At 38.5% G+C, this 22,877-nt stretch overlaps 1 protein-coding gene across 1 annotated transcript in view; it reads right to left on the bottom strand.

Annotated features, from left to right (window-relative positions):
* Positions 1 to 21,440, bottom strand: part of DENND6A (DENN domain containing 6A) — a 33,272-nt gene extending 11,832 nt beyond the window's left edge. Inside the window, exons 1-12 of the mRNA XM_014057182.2 lie at positions 21,073 to 21,440; positions 18,022 to 18,060; positions 17,902 to 17,944; positions 14,260 to 14,372; positions 12,490 to 12,570; positions 11,234 to 11,339; positions 10,862 to 10,941; positions 9,548 to 9,610; positions 6,329 to 6,384; positions 5,113 to 5,235; positions 3,523 to 3,618; positions 658 to 752 (exon numbers count right to left, since the gene is read on the bottom strand). Of these exons, the coding sequence (XP_013912657.2) occupies positions 658 to 752; positions 3,523 to 3,618; positions 5,113 to 5,235; positions 6,329 to 6,384; positions 9,548 to 9,610; positions 10,862 to 10,941; positions 11,234 to 11,339; positions 12,490 to 12,570; positions 14,260 to 14,372; positions 17,902 to 17,944; positions 18,022 to 18,060; positions 21,073 to 21,261 (1,084 nt within the window). The 5' untranslated portion in view covers positions 21,262 to 21,440. The remainder of the gene's footprint in view (positions 1 to 657; positions 753 to 3,522; positions 3,619 to 5,112; positions 5,236 to 6,328; positions 6,385 to 9,547; positions 9,611 to 10,861; positions 10,942 to 11,233; positions 11,340 to 12,489; positions 12,571 to 14,259; positions 14,373 to 17,901; positions 17,945 to 18,021; positions 18,061 to 21,072) is intronic.
* Between the last annotated feature and the right edge of the window lie 1,437 nt (positions 21,441 to 22,877).

The raw sequence follows: 22,877 nt of genomic DNA, 5'->3' as shown, positions 1-22,877 counted from the left end.
TTCTCTTATACTGGATTGACTGTTCCGATCGGCACTTGAATCAGCTGTAGCCGCTTGACAGGGTAATTACTGGCCATGCCACGAGGTGATTGATTTTGTATCAATATCTCCCTGAGGTTTTTCTTTCGGCTGGCAGAAGGAGAGCGAAGCCGCTTCAGCCACTCTCTTCCAGAAGCCCCGCTGGGACCGAAAAGGTGCCCTTTTGGCCAGGAAGAGATCAGCTGCGGATGTGGAACCATGCGTAAGCTGAGCAGAAGGAATGGCCCTTCCCCACTCCAGACCAACTTGTATAAGGCAAGACAGGCAGGCGGGTGGGTGCGTGACTCTGCCTGGGAAAACGTAGAAGGTGCAGAATCAGCTCTGCCAGAAGGCAAAAAGGCTTGGAGCTCCCTCCGTGCATCCACCAGCCAAAACCTCCCAGAAGGCTTCTGCTGGCAGGCGAGTGGGGGTGGGGGGAGCAGGCCAGGGGAGTGACAGTTCCGTTACGGGGCCCCTGGAAGCCCCGCTACGGGAAGGCATGCTAAATTCTTTCAACCGGTACGGGTGTACCAGACAGAAACAGCTGAAACCCACCTCTGATTTAACCACAACAGAAGAATGTAGGTTTCACTTTCTGTACACCTCAAAACAAATCGCCAATCAATTTAAACACTTTACCTGAGACCTTGATATCTCCTATTCGAATGATGTGCGGCCAATGCTGCAGCGTTTTAGCAAAAAATGGATTTGTCACTCCTAATATGACAGAAGGCCTGTAATACACAAGGTGCTTAAATGAGACCAGTGAGAGATGGAAACTTGCTAAGCCCCAGAGGGGAAGGCATAAATAGAAAATATGCAGCATATTTTATATTAAGTTCAGATCCAGTGTAGCCCTTTCCCAAACAAAAGGGCTCATTTTGTATATTCATATTAAAAGAATTTCAGTTCAGTGCCAATGACAGAAGCTGTTGTTCACATAAAGGACTGTAATTTTGCAAATTCCTCTCCAGCTTGCTGTGCTTCCCACATGCTATTTTTTAAAGCCAATCTGGGAGTTATGAACAGAGTTGGAGGGGGAAAAAACTATTTCCCAGTTTCTCTTAATGAGACATGTTCATGTTTATAGATCACCCATAAAGGGGGTCTGCCAGAGATTTACTCCTCAAAACAGTGACAGCTTCCTGAGCCAATTTTGTTAGCTGAAATTTGAACAGAAAGGGGAGAAGGGAAGAGTTGGTAGCAAGTGCTGGAGGGTGAAAGCCCTTGTAAACATAAATGGTGGATAAACACATTGTCCAAAGCCATGATTTGCTTGATCAGACTCTGTCAAATCCAATACAATGGTTTGAACTCACACTACACACCAAGCCATAACAGTTTATAAACCACACTGGATTGGGATTCGGAAGGCACAGATATATGAACGCCCCTTTCCTTTGCTGAAAGTGCACAAGCAACACACAAGAAAACAAAGGAACCCCAGCCTTTTCCTTTATTCCCTACCCCCTGAACTGAAAAGAATGTGTGTCCTTTTCTGCCTCTGATCCTCAACAGAATTGACAGATTCGTATTGTTTATTATTACCCAACTTAGTTCTGCTCTTTTCTTTCTGGGGACATTATGGTTCACAGCTTAAGCAAATGCTGTCCCCATTAAAGCTGAGGAGTACAACAGATCCCCAGAGAACTAGCTGCCCTCACAAGATCTGGAAGATCCTATTTCCATGCTCAGACCCTTCCCTCGTGACTGAATCCCAAGTGAGAGCCTGCCATATCCCAGTACATTCCATGACCTAGATCAGATGCATGATGGTTTATTCTCAGCTGAAAGATCTTGCTGGTTATTCACCTAGATTTTGCACATCAAATTGTTTAGTTAACCATGCATATATATCTCTAGAAACTGATGCTAAGATCAGACAAATGTAGACATCATTATAAAACCCAAACAATTGTAAAGTAAAAGAGCAAATGAGATTGGAAATAAAAAGAAATGGGAATATTTTTTAAAATGTAGAAAATCTAAGTAAAATAATGCAAGCTAAAGTGATTTTTAACAAAGAACTACAATAAAAGCAACTAAACTTAACCTCTATCATGAGAAAAGGGAAAACCAATGTAGTAACTTATCGTACTTGATAAAATCATTTACTTGGCTACATTTTTACCAATTTAATTTTAAATTGAAATAAAGATAAAGAAATTGAGATAAATGAAATGCAGGTATCAACCTGCTGAATTGGCATTCGGTAAACCAGTAATATTGCATGATACCTTTAAGTGTTGATTCAACATGTAAGGAATGGTGGAGCCAGCCTCCCCACCCTCCATAAATTAGATTGGCGATGTAAGTTAAAAAACTGGTCTCCTTGCTTATAGCCAATCGCTTCTATCAACTCTATAGATGATTTCTTTCTTCTGAACTGCAGTTCTGAAAGTGGATGATTCCCTTTTACAAGGAAACTTCTGCATGCATTTGAAGGCTCCTTGTGGTATACATCCATTTATTTTACCAACAGATTAGGAGATGGTTGGGGCTGGTCACTGTTCCTTGCATGTTGAATTAAAACACTAATGTAATATCTCAACAAAATCCCAGGAATCAAATTACTAATCATAAACCTGCTGCAATGTTTTTTCAATTCCCAGAAAAAAGCACATTATCAATACAACAACTGGGAATAAATGCAAACCTATACTAATCTGGGGGAGGAGCGGGAAAGAACTAAAAATGAAAACGAATAAGAGATTCAGTGTTAAGTTTATCAGACTCAAGAATCCTCCCATGTTTCTTAATAAATCAGGGCATTCTAGGGCAGCTTTTAAAACAAACATTACTTTATGTTTTGATGAGCTTAACTTTAGTTTACTATAAACAGTTTAGACATGATTTCATCTCCCTCTCAATTTATCAAGAATTTCAACCAACAGTCCTAGTAAATTCACACACAAACAGAATAATCTTTTGAAAGTAACTATAGTGGAAAACTCCATAGATGTGACAACTGGAAATGCTGCCTAGACCACAAAGAAGTGTAGACCCCAAAACAAAATATTCAGAGAGATGTCAGCTTGGTTTGAAATAACAGTGTATGCTAAGCCACAAGTTGCTTGATCTTTTACTTTTGTTTAATGGGGTCATCAACATTCCAAACATTGCTTTGTTTCAGTGAGGGTGGTAAGCACAACACAATTTAATTTCTAAAAAAAACTTGCTCAGAAATATGTTTTCCATATTTGGATATTTAATCATTCTGAATAATTTTTTTAAACAGTAAAATTTACTAAATAAACAACAGTTTTTCTTTTTTCCAATTCTCAATTGAAATTCAATTAATTATGGATAGTAGAACTGAATAATACATTCCTCCGTTAAAACTTCCTCTTTAAAGGTTCCTAATCTTTTCAATCAATATTCCACCACCAAACTCAGTGAGATACTTTTGAGTAGAAAGGCAAAAGGTCCTTTGTCAACCCAAAATTATATCATAAAAATTATTCTAACAAACAAGCTGTATAACATAACCATACATTTACTTACGGGGTCTGTGTACGAGTGGTATAGTCTTTGAATTCACTGTCATGTATTGTAAAATAAGGTCTAAAATCACTGTAGTACTTCAAAGGTGAGATACAACTGTGAAATGAACATATAGGAGATAAAAGTTTCAGTTTATTACATATTTGCTAGCTAATCTCAATAAAATTTTCCAAGTTGTAGCAATTTTCTACTGTCTTTCAACACATATTTTCCTGAACAGCTAAAGCAATTTTACAAGAGTTTGTCAAATGTTTTGAATTTAAAACACCTCATTTCAAATTTGAAATAACTAAGATTCAAAACATTTTGCACACTACTCTTATTAACAGTAAACAGGATCAGCCATTTAGTGCTGGAAACAATTACTGAGGGAGTGTCCAGTTTTCTTTTGCTGGATATATTCAAACAGACATTGAACAACCATCAGTCAGGGATCTTTTAATGTGGCTTCTTGCACTAACAGGATGTTGGATTTGACTATCTAAATAGTTTTTCAAATCCTAGTTTCCAAGTCAAAACCTGCACATATAACGAAACAGTTGTATATGTAGAAAAACTAAATTTAACAGGTTGGAAGGAATTCCAAGGTTTGCAAGAAACAAGAACAAAAACAAAAAGGGTAGCTCTCTTAAGAGAAAGTTCAAGGAGGGCTGAACATAATATAGCAGAGTAACAGAATAACAGAGTTGGAAGGGACCTTGGAGGTCTTCTAGTCCAACCCTCTTCTCAAGCAGGAAACCCTATACCAGTCATGGCTAACCTTTTTGCTGTTGCGTGCCCACACCCATAATCCAATGCACAAGTTCCCCCCCCCCATGCATGCGTATGCGCCAACACACGGCCAATTTAGAGCCTAGCAGCCTCCCTGAAGCCTCTTGGGACCAGAAATGAGGCACGGGAGGGTGCACTGCACCCCTGTGCATGAACAAGTGACACTCCCTTTCCCCCCGTGCATGCATGCATGCATATCTCCTGCATGTGCCCCACGCCCCGCAAATGCACAGCAGAGACCCGACAATCAGCTGGACGGCGGAAGGCAAGCATACATGCATGGTGGAGCTGAGTTGGAGCAACAGCTCCCGTGTCTGCAGAGAGGGCTCCGTGTGCCACCTGTGGCACGTGTGCCATAGGTTTGCTATCACGGCCCTATACCATTTCAGACAAATGGTTGACCAATCTCTTCTTAAACACCTCCAGTGTTGGAGCACCAAAACATCTGGGTGGCAAGTCATTGTTTTAACTGTCAGGAAATTTCTCCTTAGTTCTAGGTTGCTTCTCTCCTTGATTAGTTTCCAACCATTGCTTCTTGTCCTGCTTTCAGGTTCTTTTGGAGAATAGAAAAAGCAACCAGTTTTATGGCTTATGAAATCCGATCCAAGTTTTTCTTTTCTTTTTAAAAAAATAAATAAATTGTATTAATTTTTTATTAATTACATTTCTTAGTACTTAATAAACATCGTGTTGTCTGGGTAGTTTTTTTTTCTTTTTTAATGAAAAGTTAAAGGCTTTTATCCCCCTACAACCTTTCCATTCTGTGATTCCCTCCAAGAGCCCCATCCTATAGCTTTTTAAAATACTCCATATGTTTACCTCACAAGCGCCAAGACAGTTTCTGAAGATTCTGATGGTGATTGTGCCATGACAACTAATGGTTCCCCTAACAACACTAGTTCCCACAGCATCTGGATGTGAAAGAACACCGGCAAGAAACATCTGAAACAGATTTACAAAAGTAAATATTTTTTTCCCTTGCCCTACTTATATAAGAGACAGCAGAACCAAAATTTGCAGTTGAAATATAACTTAGCTTGCACACTCAAAACTCTTAAGGAAGAATAATTATTAAAACTTCTTGGAAAACATAGAAGTAGAAAAGCTCTGCAGATAAAGTATGATTTGAACTGTATGGTTCAAACCATAGTTACCAGGTTCCTACTTTTAACCAGCTATCAGGACAAGATCAGAGCTGCCTTCACTCATATTGCAGCATTCACAATGGGAGATCACACAGAATATTAAATTCTCAAGAAATGACTTTCTGACTTCTTTTACTGCAAAAAGAAGTCACTTTCCAAAATACAGTATAACCATTTGCATAAAGAGAGCAAAGAAAACTTACAACAGGAATTGCTTTCCTAATTAGTGGATAGAGTTCCTCTCTAACCTCTCTAAACCCACCTGTAGGCTCATTTTACACAAAAAGAAATCTGACCAAATTCAAGTAACAGTATGTTAAAGTTAATGATTATAATGTGCATCAACCAAGGATAGGTAATTTTCTTGGACTGGAGTCAAGAACTTTAAGCAGATGCACAAATGGACATGGTATATGTCTGTCATCACCCCTCCCACCTCCTCCCAATTTTGCCCCCACCTCTACAACACATGGTGGAAAAGCTGTAATCCCTACTAATCCAAAGCGTGGGTAAAACACGTATTTTCTCATTGCTATTAGAAGCAAGATTAAAGTTTATTTAATTTTAAAAGTTCTTCAGTGGTGATTGCAATGAAAATGTTGTCTCTCCACAGTTAAAAGAAAGGAAATAGCTATCTGTTTTTACTGCCAAATGGGCAGTGCTAGTAGAAGAGCCAAAAATGTAGGAAAATAACATTATGTGTGAGAGCACATAAACAGCTACACATGACACAAAGATGCATGTAACGTAAATTAAATACATGTGTTTCATAGGCTATCTTATCTCAGTGTCTCTTTGCCAATTAATCAATTCATGGTTTCATTTCCTGAAATACTTTGATATAATGTGCGAACTTCAAGTAATCAAATCAAGATCTTTTTCATTTTTACCTAAATAGATCTACTTCATAGACAGATGGCAAAGCAATGGAGATTTGTGAATCTGCCTAAAAAAGAAAAAAAAACTTTTGATCAGAATAACAAAATAAACAATTTTTAAATAATAAGCCGATCACATAAATTTGTAAGAATGCCTTCACTAGATTCCTTACTTTTTTATTTCTCTACTTGTACACAATCTCAGTTACAAAATTACTCTGGGCAGTTTACACTATAGAATTCAAACAACTAATAAACATAACAAAAGGATCAGCTCAAAAACAGAATAATGCATGGCACATAGAAGAAAAAGGTCAACTAAACAAACTTAGTTCCAACAAGCATCAGGGAGCCAATCACTACATCTATCCCAGGGTTTGTTGAAAGAACCAGATTTTTATGGCTTTAAGCCAGTGTTTCTCAACCTTGGCAACTTGAAGATATCCGGACTTCAACTCCCAGAATTCCCCAGCCAGCATCTGCTGGCTGGGGAATTCTGGGAGTTGAAGTCCGGACATCTTCAAGTTGCCAAGGTTGAGAAACACTGCTTTAAGCCATAAGAAGCCAAAAAGTCAGACCCACGCAGACCTCAGAGGAATGCTGTTGCTCAGCATCTACTGAGATGATGTATCTCCAGAGTCCCACAAGATGAAGTGCTTTACAGCTGGGACCTGGAGTGTACCAACTCATCCAGAACTTACCATCTGGACAGAAATAACAGTAGAAAGACTGGCCTATTGGTAAACAGTGAATGGTTACAAGCTTCAAATAGAATACATAGAGTCCAAATAGTAGGTGATGATAGGGTGATTGAGTAAAAAGGCTTTTCAGGAATGGACAAAACTTGCACACAAGATGGCCATGGCTACTACAAGTCTCTAACACATATCTGCTTCTGAACAACTAGATTTATTCCACTTCAATCTTTTCTTTAATGAATACACTACAGCACCCTTCCCCAGCTGCATGCTAAAAAAATTCTGAGTTGAAGTTTGCAGATCAGAAAGGTGCCAAGCGAAGCCAACATTAAAGCTGCTAGAAAAGCTCCTTTGGGGAATTTTATGCTTATTATCCTCTCCTTAACTCAGCTTTCAAGTACAGTTTTCACCCAGATACGATACACATCTGAGATGGGCAAATCTCATCTTGCTGCAGTGAAAGATGGACAAGAAAAATGGGTGGAAGTTTTACAGTGAGAGATCCAAACTGAAACTAAGGAATTTCCCAATTGTGAGACCTGTTAAGCGATCAAATAGCCTGCCTCTTGAAGTTGCGGGTGCCACCATCATTGGAGGTTTTCAAGAATATATCGGACAGCCCTTTATTCAGAATATGAGGATTTCTGCAATGGGCAAAAGTTTCGACTACAATGCCTCCCATCTCCTTGATTCCATGAAAAGAAGGTTTGGGAGCCTCTTATAGCCATTTGAATCCTGCAATACCCCGATCAGAAGTTTAATTTAAGTCCTATTAATAAACTGTCCTCATTAAATAATCAATACATACATTGATATACTTTGTCACATTGTTTTCATTTTCTTTAACAAAGCTACCTTTCACTGCCCTATCCTGCATCTATAGGTTATCTTGATCCCTTTGATTAAGTCTGGTTCAATCCTTTCTTGCTCCTTGGTGCTGTAGCAGAAAATACAGGTTGCTGCTACGCTCCAGCCACACTTCCTGGTTTCTGCTGCTTCCACCCAAGGTCTCTCCATATATTTTCTTGACTTTCCTTGACTCCCCTGAACTCAATTATGCTTTGCTGCCTTCTCCTACTAGGGGCAGCTGCTGCTCTGCTTGTTTTCTGCAGATATGGCTGGCTGTTGACTCTGACGGACTGCAGCTGCACTTCAATCAGCATAGCCTTCAAAGTCGCCTCCTGGATCTCCTATATCTTATCATTTCAATAGAAGTGGGGAGAGTGTGAAGGGAAAATTAACCAATTGTCCTTGTTTTTCTAGCTTAATCATCTAAGACTTCAACTTTTTCTGCTGTGGTCTCCAGGGAATTTGTCCCACTTGAGCTCCTCCTGGCATCATGCAATTGGACTCAAGTCTTCTGCAGTAAGATGTGTCTAGAATTTCCTCTTCAGCCTCCCACTCTCCACTTCCCCAAACATAGGCTTTCACAAGCTGCTGGCTGCCACAGCATCTTTGGGGTTGTTTCTTGTATTTTTATTTTTGTCTCTTTTCATCCTCTTTAACTTTTTCTTTTTTCCATCTTCTAATACTTTGAAATCCAGCCCTATCTCTCCTGCCAGTCCAGCAAGTTCCCTTTCTGAAACTGCATAACTTTAAAAGAGAATGTTTCTCTTCTCTAAGCCCTTCTATCAGAGCAGAAGAGAGGAAAGGAAACAAGAGTTTTCACCTCCACCCCCATCCTCTTACAATATTATCTGTTTAACCAGAATCTCATCCTCTATTAATTGGGCTTAGAAGCAGCTTTGTTCACCTTGTAGGTGACCGAATTGCAGGATTAGGAATCGTTCTAAAGGCATCACAATATTTTTCTCACTCCTTTCAGGCAAAAGAGATCAGGAAAACAATGTGTAGCAGGCTGAAGAAATAGGAGGGCCTGCCACATTTTTTTCTCTCTTACAAGGCAGGAAGTTGATTTTAAAGGGATGGGCTGAAAATAAATGACATCAGCAAGATGTATAAAAGTGAAAGTATTCTCTAGAACAGTGCTGTCAAACTCCCTGCCCACAGGCCGGATGTGTCACTCACTGGCCATGCCCACACCCAGTTTAGCAAAGGGGGGGGGGAAAGTCCCGATACGTCACGTGATGCTGTCATGATGATGTTTGACACCCCTGCTCTAGAATGATAAAATCCCTTCAATATTTATCTAGATTCTATGACATGGCTTTTAAAATATGAAATGTTTGCAGAGTAGGATCCACTCACAGGAGGAGTTCTTAATAGCCAACTTTTGCCTCCTTTGTTTTCCTTTGAAGCTGAATAACTTATGTTTGCCAAATCTGAAATGCTTCCTTCCTTCAGCTCCCAAGACTCATTGTTGACAAAGAAACTCGTTTTAGAAAATATTATAATATTAAGTTGCATTATCTCATTTATCTCCACCCAAAAAGATAAGTTTTCTTTTTCTGTTATAGTTTTCCTAGCTTGCTTAAAAAAATATACTCCAGAATTACCAACTAAAATACTAGGAAATGAAGTATTTGAAGTTAGAGCTTTGTATTGAGGGAATATTATTTTGCTAGTGAACTACCTGATGTGTCATCTGTAATACTTGAGTAGTTCCAGGCGTGTCGTGACAGGTAGGAATCCGCACCTTAGGAAAAAAATTATATGCATTCTTCATTCACTGCAAATGTTAACTTTAATTAGCTTTAAGATTTGAGATATTGTTCAAGAAAGCAATATTTTGCTAGATTTACCCGTGAAAATATACTGCTCTAAACAGTTCCTTCTGTTTGTGTGTGTGTGTGTGTGCATGCAGGTGTCAGAGGTGGGTTCCTACTAGTTCAGACCAGTTCGGCCAAGTAGATAGTAATTCGGCCTGCCACGCACGCAAACCGGTTCTTTCGGCGGCGGTGCCGTCTTGATTTTCAGTTCTGCACATGTGCAGAATAATCTTCATTGTAAAAGTTACTTTTTTCCCCTTTTCTAACGATGTATGCACGTGCAGACCTTTTTAGGTGCAAAATTTTTTGTGCGCTGAACCGGTAGTAATGCCGGCAGCAACCCACCCCTGGTGTGTGTGAGAGAGTCTATTAAAAATCAAAGTCTAGCTGTACCAATTGAAATAGCTGTCTAAGTTGTTGAAGAGGTGTAAATGTTCTACTTAAGTAAATTCATCAAAGACTCACACAAAGATCAACTAAATAACCACTGCAGAGTTCATTAAGAAATGACATGCAGTAATTAATTAAATTCAATGCTCAATTAAAAGGCCTCATACATCCTACAGAGCAGAGGTGGCATTCAGCAGGTTCTGACCAGTTCTGGAGAACTGGTAGTGAAAATTTTGAGTAGTTCAGAGAACCAGTAAATACCACCTCTGACTGGCCCCACCTCCAACTATTCTCTGCCTCCCGAGTCCCAGCTGATAGGGAGGGAATGGGGATTTTGCAATAACCTTCCCCTGGAATGGGGAGGGAATGGAGATTTTATAGTATCCTTCCCCTGCCACGCCCACCAAGCATGCCATGCCCATCAAGCATGTCACACCCACCAAGCATGCCACACCCACCAAGCCATGCCCACAGAATCAGTAGTAAAAAAATTTGAATCCCACCACTGCTCCAGAGGCAAATAAATGCACCTTTTTAAATTACAGGTCTAAATTGAAAACAATATTTAGAAACACTGTTCCTTTAGGATTTTACCTATACCAAGTTCTCCTTTAGGCACTCTTTTCCTCTCTTACTTGTGCAAGTATGAAATAAATATACATTTAGATGACTAAGACTTTATTTTTAAAAAGATGATGCTTTATACCTAATAAACATATTACATACAAAAACAGATATTGTTGGCTGAATTCAAGCAACAAAGAATAATGGAATAAATTTAAAATTACCTTAATCACAATGCCCATAATGGGCAAATAGAGTGTTTTCCCTGGGACTGGTAGTGGCCATCGATCAATATCACTACAAGCTAAAGCAAAGGAGAAGTAATCATATTTGTAGACTTTATTAACAGTGCTCCCTAACATTTGTGAATAAAAAGATTTATCTATTGAATTAAATTTATTCAGGTTCATCAGATGATCTGGATCAGATGACAAACCGGCAACAGCATCCTCACTAATATGTCAGAGGTAGCAATTTTGAAGTCAAAGTCAGTGTTCTTCCACTAATATTCACAAATTATAGACTAGTGAAAAGTTGTAATTAATGTCACATTTTTTGAAAATATACAATATCACCAAACCATCAATATTACCAACCTGCTTCCAAGAAAGGTTCATTTTTCTCAAAATATTCAGGTGCAATTTGTTCAAGAACAGTGTTAAATAAGTGGATATAAGGCAACTTGCTAATCAGAACTAAAGACTGTAAGAGAAGCAAAATAATTCATAATTAGTTTTTCCAAAACCACTATAATTTATATTAAGTATCATATTAGTTCATAACTAAATTCAGTTATTTTTTCTTGTAGGAAGCCAAAAGGAAATGTCAGAAATTGTGGTTCTGACTGTGGAGCACTGTGGCTCACTCAGCTTGTGTAGTCACAAGCTGAGTGATCGGATCATAATTATACACTACAATGTATAATTGTAGTGTATAATCCACATTGTAGTAGTGGATACACTACAATGGCTGAAATTCTGAGGATTGGTCATAAGTCTCCCTCATTCAGTGCCATCATAACTTTGAACAGTTGCTGAATGAATGGACATACCTGAGGACTACCTGTATGTATTTACTTTTGAGGGGGGGCTGTATATTCACAAGTTGATTTTATAAGCTAATTGGACCAACATTTTCCAGTGTGATTTAGGTGAGAATATTAAAATAAGATGATCTCACAAGAGTTTAACTATTTTTTTAAACAAATACATTTTAAAATATTCTTTATTTAATTTGGGGAACCATGGATTGCAGCCACCTCAGCTAATGTCCATGCATTTTTTGATAGTACGTTTCATATATGAAAATAATGATAAATGTAGAACAGGACAATGGGTTAGGTAAGGCAATTGGTTTGTTGTGTTTTTGAATGTCTTTGAGTCAGTATCCTTACAGTTCTTCTGGCAATATTTCAGAACTGTTTTGCTCTTGCCCGTTTCTCAGAGTTGAGAGAGGTGGACTGGCCCAAGATCACCCAGATGACTTTCTGCCTAAGCAGGACTAGAACTCCCAGTCTCCCAGTTTCTAGTCTAATTCTTTACACCAAAAAGTTATCACTTATTTTGCTTAAGGATATCTAATTTCATTGGCTATGACCCAAATATATATTGCAGATAGCAATATATCTGCAGGACTAGAACTCCCAGTCTCCCAGTTTCTAGTCTAATTCTTTAAGTATTCTGGATTTTCAGATTAGCCAAGGTAATGTGTTTATAATTGAGGAGTGAATATTCACGCCTCAATCTTAAACATATTATAGGCAATATTTTCCACTGATTTAAATGGAGCTTATTTTTTTGTCTTGAGTATATTTAGAAGATAACCATGAACAATTCAGCTAAAACTAAATTACCTTCTGAAAATAACCACGTTTTAACGTCTTGTCTTGTACTTGTCTAAAATACACATATCCAGAAAAATATGCAGGATCCCTCTGTAAAGAAAAAGAAAACATCCCAAAACACAGAATCTGAGTAATGCTATATACTTAGCAGGTGTTCTTTAAGAAACTTTGATTAAAATCACAGGAGGATTATTCAGGATATTTACATTTTCAGACATGAGGTCACTGGAAACATTTTATCACACACATCTAGCTCATGTCTATGAAAATTAAGAACCTACAGGAGCTAACATTCCCTACACAAGTAGCCTTTATAGGTAGTCCTTGACTTATGACCATAATGAAGCCTTCCCATTACAGTCATAATTCACGACAGTCATAAACCAGGTCACTTTTTTCAGTAGTCATTAAGCAAATTGCCATAGTCATTAAATGAATCGGTGGTATTTAAGCGAATGCTATGGTCATTAAACTCATTGTTGGCTACAGGGAATTTTTACTGAAAACTGGAAGTAAACACCAGCTTGGGGCAAAACTGAATTGTAAATTGTAGTCACAGAACCATGAGACACTGCAAATGGCCAAAAATGCAGGCCAGTTGTCAAGTGCCAAAAAGGGTCTAGGAACTTTGGAACTGGGTTATAATATCTTTAGGGGAAATCCATTATAAATCTGAATAGTTGCTAAGAAACTGGTTAAAAATTAAGGGGTACTTTTTTAATATATACTTTGTTTCTCAACATTTTTAATATTTACAGAAGACAAACAAGCGTGGCACGACAAAACCGCGCTCGTCAAAATAGCGGTGATAAAACCGTGTTGCTAAAGCCGCGACATCATCACCGCGCGTCATCACCGCCGCGACAACAGCACGGCGACAGAAGCGCGCTTTAAAACAGCGCGGCGGTAAATTAAGGTTAGTATTAGGTTTAGGGGTTTGCTTTAGGGTTAGGTTTAGGGTTAGGGTTAGGTTTAGGGTTTAGTCTTCGGAAGGTGCGGATTTGCCCTCTGCCCTTATGTCAGCGCGGTAAGGTTGCATTTGCTTTAGTGATTCGGACTGCGCGGATTAGGGTTCGCGCTTATGTCTCCACGGATAAGGGCTTCGCGGTATTGTGGTGGAACCACAAACAAGTACTGTTACATAGATTATCTACAATCTGTGACATTATTATGTCACTTATGATAAGTTTCCATGAAGAAAAAGCAATGCTTCTTTCCCCCCTCCCAATTTAATTTGCACTATAGGCATTTTTGAACCACAAGTCTTTATAACTTTTACATAATTGTAAATTACATAATTGTATGTAATGTTGGAGATACAGTACTGCACTAAAATGTTAACGTGTAGCTTTTAAATAGTAAACAGAAGTGTTCTGAACTTTTATCCATTACAATTTGCCAGCCCCTGAAGGGCTCGGGTATGTCCTGAGATCAACTGGAGATCAATAATTCCCAGAATCCTCAGAAAAATTCAGGAAGGATTCCCTGAAATCTAAAACAGCTGAATATAACAGCATTATAATAAACCCCCCTCAAAAAAACACCTCCAATTGTAGACACAATTAAAGCTGTTTTAATTAGTAGTATTTCAGCAGAAAGGATAATTAATATGTTCATTATTAAAAGTTTTGAAAGTTATTGGCCACATGATGCAGGACAATGCAGCATGTCTTATCAGGAACAAAACTTAACAATTCTACCATTAAATACCATCACAATAATTAGAATTCGAAAGACACTATCATGCCTGGACAAGATAAAACATCCTACTTTCCCAACCTTCAAGTAAATTGGTAGATCTCTGTCCAACTGATCCAGCAAACAGTGCCACGAAAGCTTTCTGCTAGAAGACTGCCGAAACCTAAAACAAAATTGTGTGTTTCCAAGGCAACCTAAACCAAAAAGGAAAGAGGAGAAAAACAGCAAAGGACTATACTGAGATGATAATATTTTTAAAAGGGTATATGTAACTAGCAAGTGCTTTTAACAAATATTATTAATTTTTGTTTAAATGCTCCTTAAATGCCAAACACAGTTCTAGGTAACTCCATGCATAGAAATCAAACCTACAGTGTTTACGCTCGAGAAAGACAGTGGTATTTTCTCCTAGAAGACTTTCTACTTGACAAAGTCCAAGTATGATGCTGTCCTCTCTTGTTGAATGTAACACAAATACTATGGTTGCTGCAGATTGTACCTCTTTTTCTCTGCCAATAAGGAGTGTCTACAGATTACAGTAAAAGAAAGTCTAGTGTAATCAAACCTTTGCCTGTTTTTAGGTGCAACCCACATTAAAAAATACACTCTGTGGATAGCCCTGCTATCAAGAGAATACAAGTTTGCACCTTCAGGCTGGCTTTCTATAGAGTTCTCTTTTTTGCCCTGTTGGAGTTACTTAGCTTCTAAAGAAGACCCAAGTAAACTGGCAGAAAGAGAGCAAATGCCAGTAATCAGTGCTGCTACTCTAATACTGACTGTTTTTTCCCATTGTCCTGCCTACTACTGATGTGGTGCTATATGACTGCTCATCTCCTTCTGCCTAGATCAGTGGTTCCCAAACTTGGCCACTTTAAGACTTGTGGACTTCAACTCTTGAATTCTGGGAGTTGAAGTCCACAAGTCTTAAAGTGGCCAAGTTTGGGAACCACTGGCCTAGATGACTTAACAAGAACCTGTAACAGCAACCGAATTTGAGTTGCCAATTAAAATCATTGCAGATTCAAGCTTTACATCAAAATATTTCAGGGTAGCACTTTGTAGGAAGCACCATTTTAACTTTAATGTGATTTCAACTTCATTTCAAATCAGATGAAACTGGAAATCCATATACACTTCCCCAAATGGAAATGTCAAAAAATACCAAGGTATTTTCTAAAAACTTCAAGAAAAATGAATATATTCCACCCAAATGCTCGTGGTGTAAATTCATACTTAACAAGATTCACACTACAAAAGGTTTACACAACTGATGGCTACACAGATTTCAGTATTTAAGAATCACCTATTTGTGTAAAATTCTAATCATATAAATTAAAAAACATAAGCTAATAACAGGCCTTTTCTCTTTCTTTAGCCTCAACCTGATCCCCACAAAATACATTTCACTAAAACTGTTAATAAAAGAAATCTTAAGATATTGAGATGGGTGGCATCTAAACTTAATAAACAAATTTGATTCATAATAGAAATAATCATTTTTAAAATTTCACAAGGCGGAAATAATTTAAATTATCTTCATAAATACCTATAAGGTAAGATGAGAAGCCAGTGGGGAGTTATATAATTTGATGAAATATTCTTGAAACTTCATTAAATAATTGTCATTCAAATTGACCCTTATCCAACATATTTGAGCAACCAATTTTAATCCAAAAATCAAATTCAATCAAAACTATTTCTGGTAAATGGACTACATGAAAAAATATCTTTCTCTCAAATACCAGTAAATAATTGCAACATAGCCTGACCAAGGCAGAATACTTGCATAAGAATATTCATACAAAATAATTAATTCTTACATTCTTACTTTGAAACATTTTGTGATAGAACATTTTTACATACTTGGGGAGTCCAAGCCAAGCCAAGCCAAGCCGAACCCTCTCAAGCATATTCTAGGCTTTTTCCTTAGAGATTCTACTATTGTTTTCACAATAATGGTAATAAAGATTATTTTTATTTTTGAAAAATTAAAAATAGTCTAAAATATTTACCAAATTGCTGGCAAAAATAGAAACCCTGTAATCTATATTCCAGGAAAACATCTAAAGCTTTTGTTACAACTGGCAAGTATTTTACATTTATTTAAAAACATTTTAATACATTCAGTAATTTATAAACAGATTTATTTAAGTAACCTCATGTTTAGGTCCCAAATTAAACTACTGCTCTAGGCTAGGGATTAATCTGAATCCTTTTGAATATTGCAAAATATTCTTAGCTGCTGGTATCCAGTTAACTATGATTATGCCAAAAGGACACAGGTACCTGTTCTGATGATTCACAGCAGTTAAGTGATTACAAACATGTAATTTGTTTCTTCCCATTTGTTTCCCATGGATGCCCACATTCTTATCATTTGTAACGTTATGTGTTGCCCTCAAAACAGTATAATCATCTTAAGATTGTTCAAGCAACCAGGCAAACACTATGTACTTTGAATATATATAAAATTTCTAAAATGAAAATTGTGGTTTATCAAACAAAATATTGAATAATCTCAGAGTTAAAATCTGTAATCAGTTAGAGCCATCAGCTACAATTCCTCATGTAAAATTCCAGGTTCAACCACTCCAAATACTTCAAGATTTTTTTTTCACGTGCGCTACACGCATGCAATTTTAAGTTATTGCTAAGTGATTTCTAATCATTACGGTATCTGCAAAACTCTTACCCTCAGTGCAAACTGAAATTATTTTATTGAATGGATATAAAAAGTTTCCAGCACTATACTGTGCACATTATTTAGGAGCAAATCTCACAGATTCCAATGGGACTTGCTTCTAAATAGGTACACACAGGATTTTACATGCAATCTTTGTGTCTAGGACATTTGCAGTGCATGTATTAGAGGGGAGGTATCAATGAAATCAAAATGACAGGTGCAAAAGTGCAGTAGAAGCCCCACCCTTTTTTATCCTTTTGACATTAATGAAATACATTAAGAAGGGATAAGGCTTTGATTGTCACATTGTCCCCACCATTTTGATATTATGACCCTCTTCTGGATCCTTCTTTTTGCAACTCTGCATTGGTACGGTTGGGTTTACACTCAATGTTAAATTACAATTTGCTTAACCACAATTACTGACTAGATTAAAGCTGGCTGGATTGGTACAACATGCTACATTATAGTTTACTACCTAAATTGCTTCTCATAATATGCAATATTACAAAAAATCAAATAGCTTTATGGCTTAGTACAATGTATGTCTTAAGCCTATCATGAATATTAGTAGGACTTTGTGAAGCATTGAGAGGAAGTTTCTGGAGCAAGCAAAATATTTGTCAAAATTTCCTGCTGGGAGTATTGAGGCTGCCACATTTCTTAGAAGTTCAACATTTCCAGGCCTTCAGGGAAGACACGTGCATGTGCAGAAGGCATTTCTGCTGGAAAAGGCTTCCAAGCTGTGACCCTGAACTTTTAAGAAATGCAGCCTTCTGAATACTGCAAGCAGTTGTGGAGAAAATCCTCTTCCAAATATTTTACATAATTCTGACATCCAATTACACCTTCTACACAACAGCTTCCTAGATGTTGACTGTCTGTGAAACTTTCAGATAAAAGGGTATATTCTTATCCCTCATACTTCACTTCATAAAACTCTGAAATAAAGATAAAACAAAAATAGTTATTGCACAGTTCTAGCTAAACAGAAATATTTTATACAAATATATATGTAAGTAACATACATATCTGATTACCTGAATTGGAATCTGGGAAAGACAAATAGCAAATATTGGTTTTCTAGGGGAGAAAAATAAAAGTTACATTTTGGAGGGGAAAATATATTTTATAAATGTCTTCTTAATGGTCTTACTCACCTCTTTATCTGTAAGTTTTGAATGCTGTGGATATATAACCTGTAAACGAGAATTTTCATCAGTCGAGAAAAGAAAGTATTCTATTAATTTATCACATAGTACACAGGACCAGGTATCAATATGACTGGGCCCTGGTTATTACCAAAAAGCAGCCCACAACTGCTAACCTATATTCTTAATTCAAAGAGACTACATATTCAACATCATATGCATCCAATAAAACTTTTCCAAACTAATATTTCCCAAAACAGTTCCAACAATAATGTCAAATAAAGACTTGACATGCTTAAAAGATTTTATAACCAATTTTGACTGGCTTCCTAACACAGATTAATACTTCACCTTAATTATTACAGCATGTGAAAAGAAGTGAGAAACTGCCATACTTTTTATATTAAACCTATAGCATTCTTTTGATTTATAAAAATGTCTTTTACTCTTACTTGGGCTTCAAACCGGTATTTTTAATGGGGGGGACAAGCTGGAGAAGTACTCTTTTTGTGCCATCCTGTCCTTAAGAAAAGCAAAAGCAAGATGGGGAAATTAAGAGGATTAAGGGAATGGCTCGATCAACTTAACCGATTAGACTTCTGAACTTGTTATAATATGTATGGGAAATTCCAAATCTGCTCATCAAATCCAAAAGCTCACCAACTTGGGTCCTAGATTACTTAATGCCCAAAAACTAGATTAATGAATGTTGTTGGGGAAAAAAAGACTTATGAGATTGTGACTTGTAATCACAAGATGCTTATAATTTCATTAAACTCAAATTTAAGATTTATTTAGTAAATACAAGTCACAAGTCCTTTTTCATCTAACAGCTCTCAGAGCTAATACTTAACAGTGGGCTGGGATTTGTTTATACAAAACAAATAAAAATGGGGCTAACTAATCTATTTACTGTATAGTTGAAAATTATAGCAATTGAAATCTTCTAAGGGTATCAGGTTAGGAAACACCACAATACTACAAAAGTGATACAGTGTGAGAAAACTGTATACAGTTTTCAATTTGTAACATAGATCTATGGGGACATTTCATAAGTAGAGACAAGGGCAAATAAGAATGGTAAGTTTAACGATATATTAAATGTCACTCTAAATTTATCAACACTATACTATGCTGCATTGAATAAAATTAGCCTTTATCCCTATTTCTTTTGAACAAAAAAACCCATAGTTTTATTTCCAGCTAAGTCAGTCCAGAGCAAACTCATGTTTAGTAAACTTAGTATGGAAATTAACTGGCCTGATTAAAGCTGATTCATATTCAACTCCTGCCACATGCTCAATTATTCCTGTTTGAAATACAAAACCTAGTATAAATCACAAATATTAGCTTAATACAAGTAGCAACATACGGAACATTATACTTTCAATGTGGCTTCTAGGCAATTCATTTGCAACTCTATATTCATTCAAATCCCAGATTATCTTCCATTCTTCTGTCTAACTCTATTCCATTCTTCATTGGCTAATCTTATCCCTTAACGTATGGTATGAATGCTCGAAGGCACCCTGCACTCATAACAGAAGAAAAGCAAGACCTGCAAATTGCTGCCCCTGTGATTGCACTGCTTGTCCTGGGAATTTAATTAAACATAAACATATCTTCATATCTGGAAGGCTTACTAACTTAGGAAGCTCAAACTGCCCAAGGAGCTGCTGATTCAATTCTACAGAGGAATTACTGAGTTTGTCATCTGCACCTCTATAACTGTCTGGTTTGGTTCTGCAACCCAACAAGACAGACACAGGCTTCAGAGGATAATCAGAACTGCAGGAAAAAACAATTCCTGCCAACCTGCCTTCCATTGAAGGCCTGTCCACTGCATGAGTCAAAAAGAGGGCCGAGAAAATATTTACAGACCCCTCACATCCTGGACATAAATTGTTTCAATTCCTACCCTCAGAACAACCCTATAGAGCACTGCACACCAAGACAACCAGACACAAGAACAGTTTTTTCCCCAAACGCCATCATTCTGCTAAACAAATAATTCCCTCGCTACTGTCAAACTGCTCAAGAAGGCTGCATTACTATTAATATTAGTCTTCTCATCGTTCCTATCACCCATCTCCTCCCACTTATGACTGCAAGACTAACTTTGTTGCTTGCATCCTTATGATTTAGATTAATATTGTTTCCTGATTATTTGTACCCTATGACTATCATTAAGTGCTGTAGCTTATGATTCTTGATGAATGTATCTTGTCTTTTTATGAACACTGAGAGCCTATGCACCAAAGACAAATTCCTTGTGTGTCCAATCACACTTGGCCAATAAAGAGTTCTGCTCTGTTCTGTTCTACTAAGTAAGCCTAAATTGTGGAATAACCATCAGCAATGAAATGCAACATGTGGGATTGTTCACGCAGGTTCCTACATTTTTCAGGGATGTCTCTAAAAACTACAGCCATTCTGAACACCACATTTGGACAAAAAAAAAATCCCATATCAATAAATCATTACCTAAATTGCCATAAGCAACCTAGAGTTCTTTAGAAGGGGAGGAATGAAACCAACAGGCAAATCTATTTGAAAGAGGGTTTTTTTCCCTCGAAATACACCGGTATGTTTATTTTCCAGGCTGTATGAAAACACCGCTTGTCTTAAAAGACTCCAGACAGAAGGGTTCCTTATCATTCAATGACAAGGTGTCCCCCCCCCCCCCGCTTAACTCCATAACGAAGTGATGGTGGTGGCCCTGGCTGCTCTTTTGAGTGCTGCATATTGGAAAAACGCTGCGGAATTCTTGCGCTAGTTGTTTGGTGCACACCGAAGGGGAGAAGAGAGAGCGTTCCCTCCTCGCTTTCGGGATGCCTGGCCTCTGCAACGGACCAAACCCCGTTCGGCGCCGTCTCAGCGGTCCGCACCTCCTAATAAAAGCCCAAGGCAGGAAAGGCTTCCTTCTCCTGGGTTTCTTCCCCGGGCGACCTTCGGCAAAAGAAGCGCCGCCGCTTCTCCGCAGAGCAGGGCGACTCCTGCCGAGGACGGGCTCGGGCGAGCGGCATACCGGACCTAGCCTTCTCCGGGCGCGTCACCCACCTCCACAGCTTGGCCGAGCTCCAGATCAAAGCCCACCACGCACACGCAGTGCAGCCAGGCCGAGAAGCGGTCCCAGGGCAACACCGGCGGCGGCAAGGACGGACTGGGCGAGCCGTCTTCGGCTTCCTCCGCCCCCGGGGAATCCGCCAATCCTCCGCTTCCGCCCTCGGCCGGCTTCTGCAGCGACATGGCGCTCGGCAGGGTTGCACCGGCGGCTGCCTCCGCCTCCGCCTCCGCAGTCAGTCTCTACTACAAGCGGCCGAGCTCCTCTCGCCCTCAATTTAAGACGCGGCTGGTGTCGCTTCCTAGCCCCGACTCCGGAGGAAGAAAGACCGCATGACGCACGTCTCTTCGGGGCCACCGCCTCCCCCCACTCTCGGTGGGAAAGTCCACAGCGACTCGAAAGGAGGGAAATGGAAGAGTCCAAATGGAAGCAATGAGGGGGGGGAGGGATGGAGCGAAGGGCGGGGACTGAAGTACAATTGCGCGGAGAAAAGGAAGTTTCTAAACCAATGTGGTACAAAGGGAAGATGTTGAAAAGTCCTCTGTCCTCTCCCTTTTCATGGAATGCAAGATTCTTGGGAAACAGCAAGGGTGCTGTGGATGCAGGAAAAGTCCTTTTGTTTTCAGCATTCCCATTTGAGTTCAACCCAGAACTCAAGAAAGCTTTAAGAACTTGTTTCTTAAATCCGACACATTGGTACTCCAGCTTGGATAAGATAAAATAACTTTGTCTTTTTTTTTTACTACAAGAACACACACCCCACATTAAAAATGAAATTATGTTGCCTGCTCTCAAGAGAAAGTGTATATCTAACAAACAAATACATAATACTTATACTACACATGGTATTGTAGGAAGTTAGCACCCTGCCGTCCCCTAGGAAAATGAATTATTTTAGAAAATATTAAAAAGGGCAGAATATTTCCCCTAAAAGAGAGGCAGAAACTCAGCCCCCACACCTTTGTCAATAGGCCAGTCTATTTTACATAACAAAGATCTACCTCTTTCAGGCAGAGCCATAATAGGAATACCAAAGCCCTTTCATTACATCATCATCCAGCAAGAGTCAACCAAGTTTAGGACTCAGGATGGCCTACAGAGTTGCCCCTGCATGGCCCCATGGGAGCCTGACAACCAATCAGAATACAAGCTCAAATTCAAAAGCCAGAGGGCATAAAACCCAGAGATGCTCTCGGCATCTCTTCGGAAGACTCTTCCCATTTTTGCCCAGGACCTCAAGCCATGTAGTTCTGTCCACCATTAAAACCATTTTTCCAAACAGCCACCATTGTTTCCAGTGTCTTTCTCCCCATTTGGACCTGAACCCAGATGGACAGTTCTTCCAACACTATATACGTACATAAATATACACCTGCTCTGTCTGTCTGTCTATTAATCACTGTCCATTTTGAATACTTAGTGGAAAGAGGAAACTTGAGAGTTCACAAGATTGTTGCTATATGGAACAAAACTTGTCTGCATCTAGATGTTCTGCTTTGGATACCACGAAGTCTCTTCCCAGAAAGTAACAAGGAAAACAGGTCATGAAGAGGACGTGTAGTATCCCAGACAATCCTGCGGACTCTGCTCAAACATCACTTATGTGCTATGTCCTGGATAGATAGAATTTTCTGCCATCTTCAACACTTTCTGCACCGCCTTCCTGTCTGAAGCAGTAATGCTTCCAAACCAGACAGTAATGTAATATGATAGGATGCTCTCAATTGTCCCTCTATAGAAAGCGATAAGGACAGTAGAAGGAAGATGAACTGGAATATCCTGACATTTGGTCTAGTACTTT

Source organism: Thamnophis sirtalis, unplaced genomic scaffold (assembly GCF_051295495.1).
Source record: "Thamnophis sirtalis isolate CommonGarterSnake01/CBP01778 unplaced genomic scaffold, rThaSir2_p1.2 scaffold_3, whole genome shotgun sequence".
In the NCBI taxonomy this organism is placed as follows: domain Eukaryota; kingdom Metazoa; phylum Chordata; class Lepidosauria; order Squamata; family Natricidae; genus Thamnophis; species Thamnophis sirtalis.
Note: the sequence above shows the minus strand (reverse complement) of the source record. Positions and strands in the feature narration are given on the sequence as shown.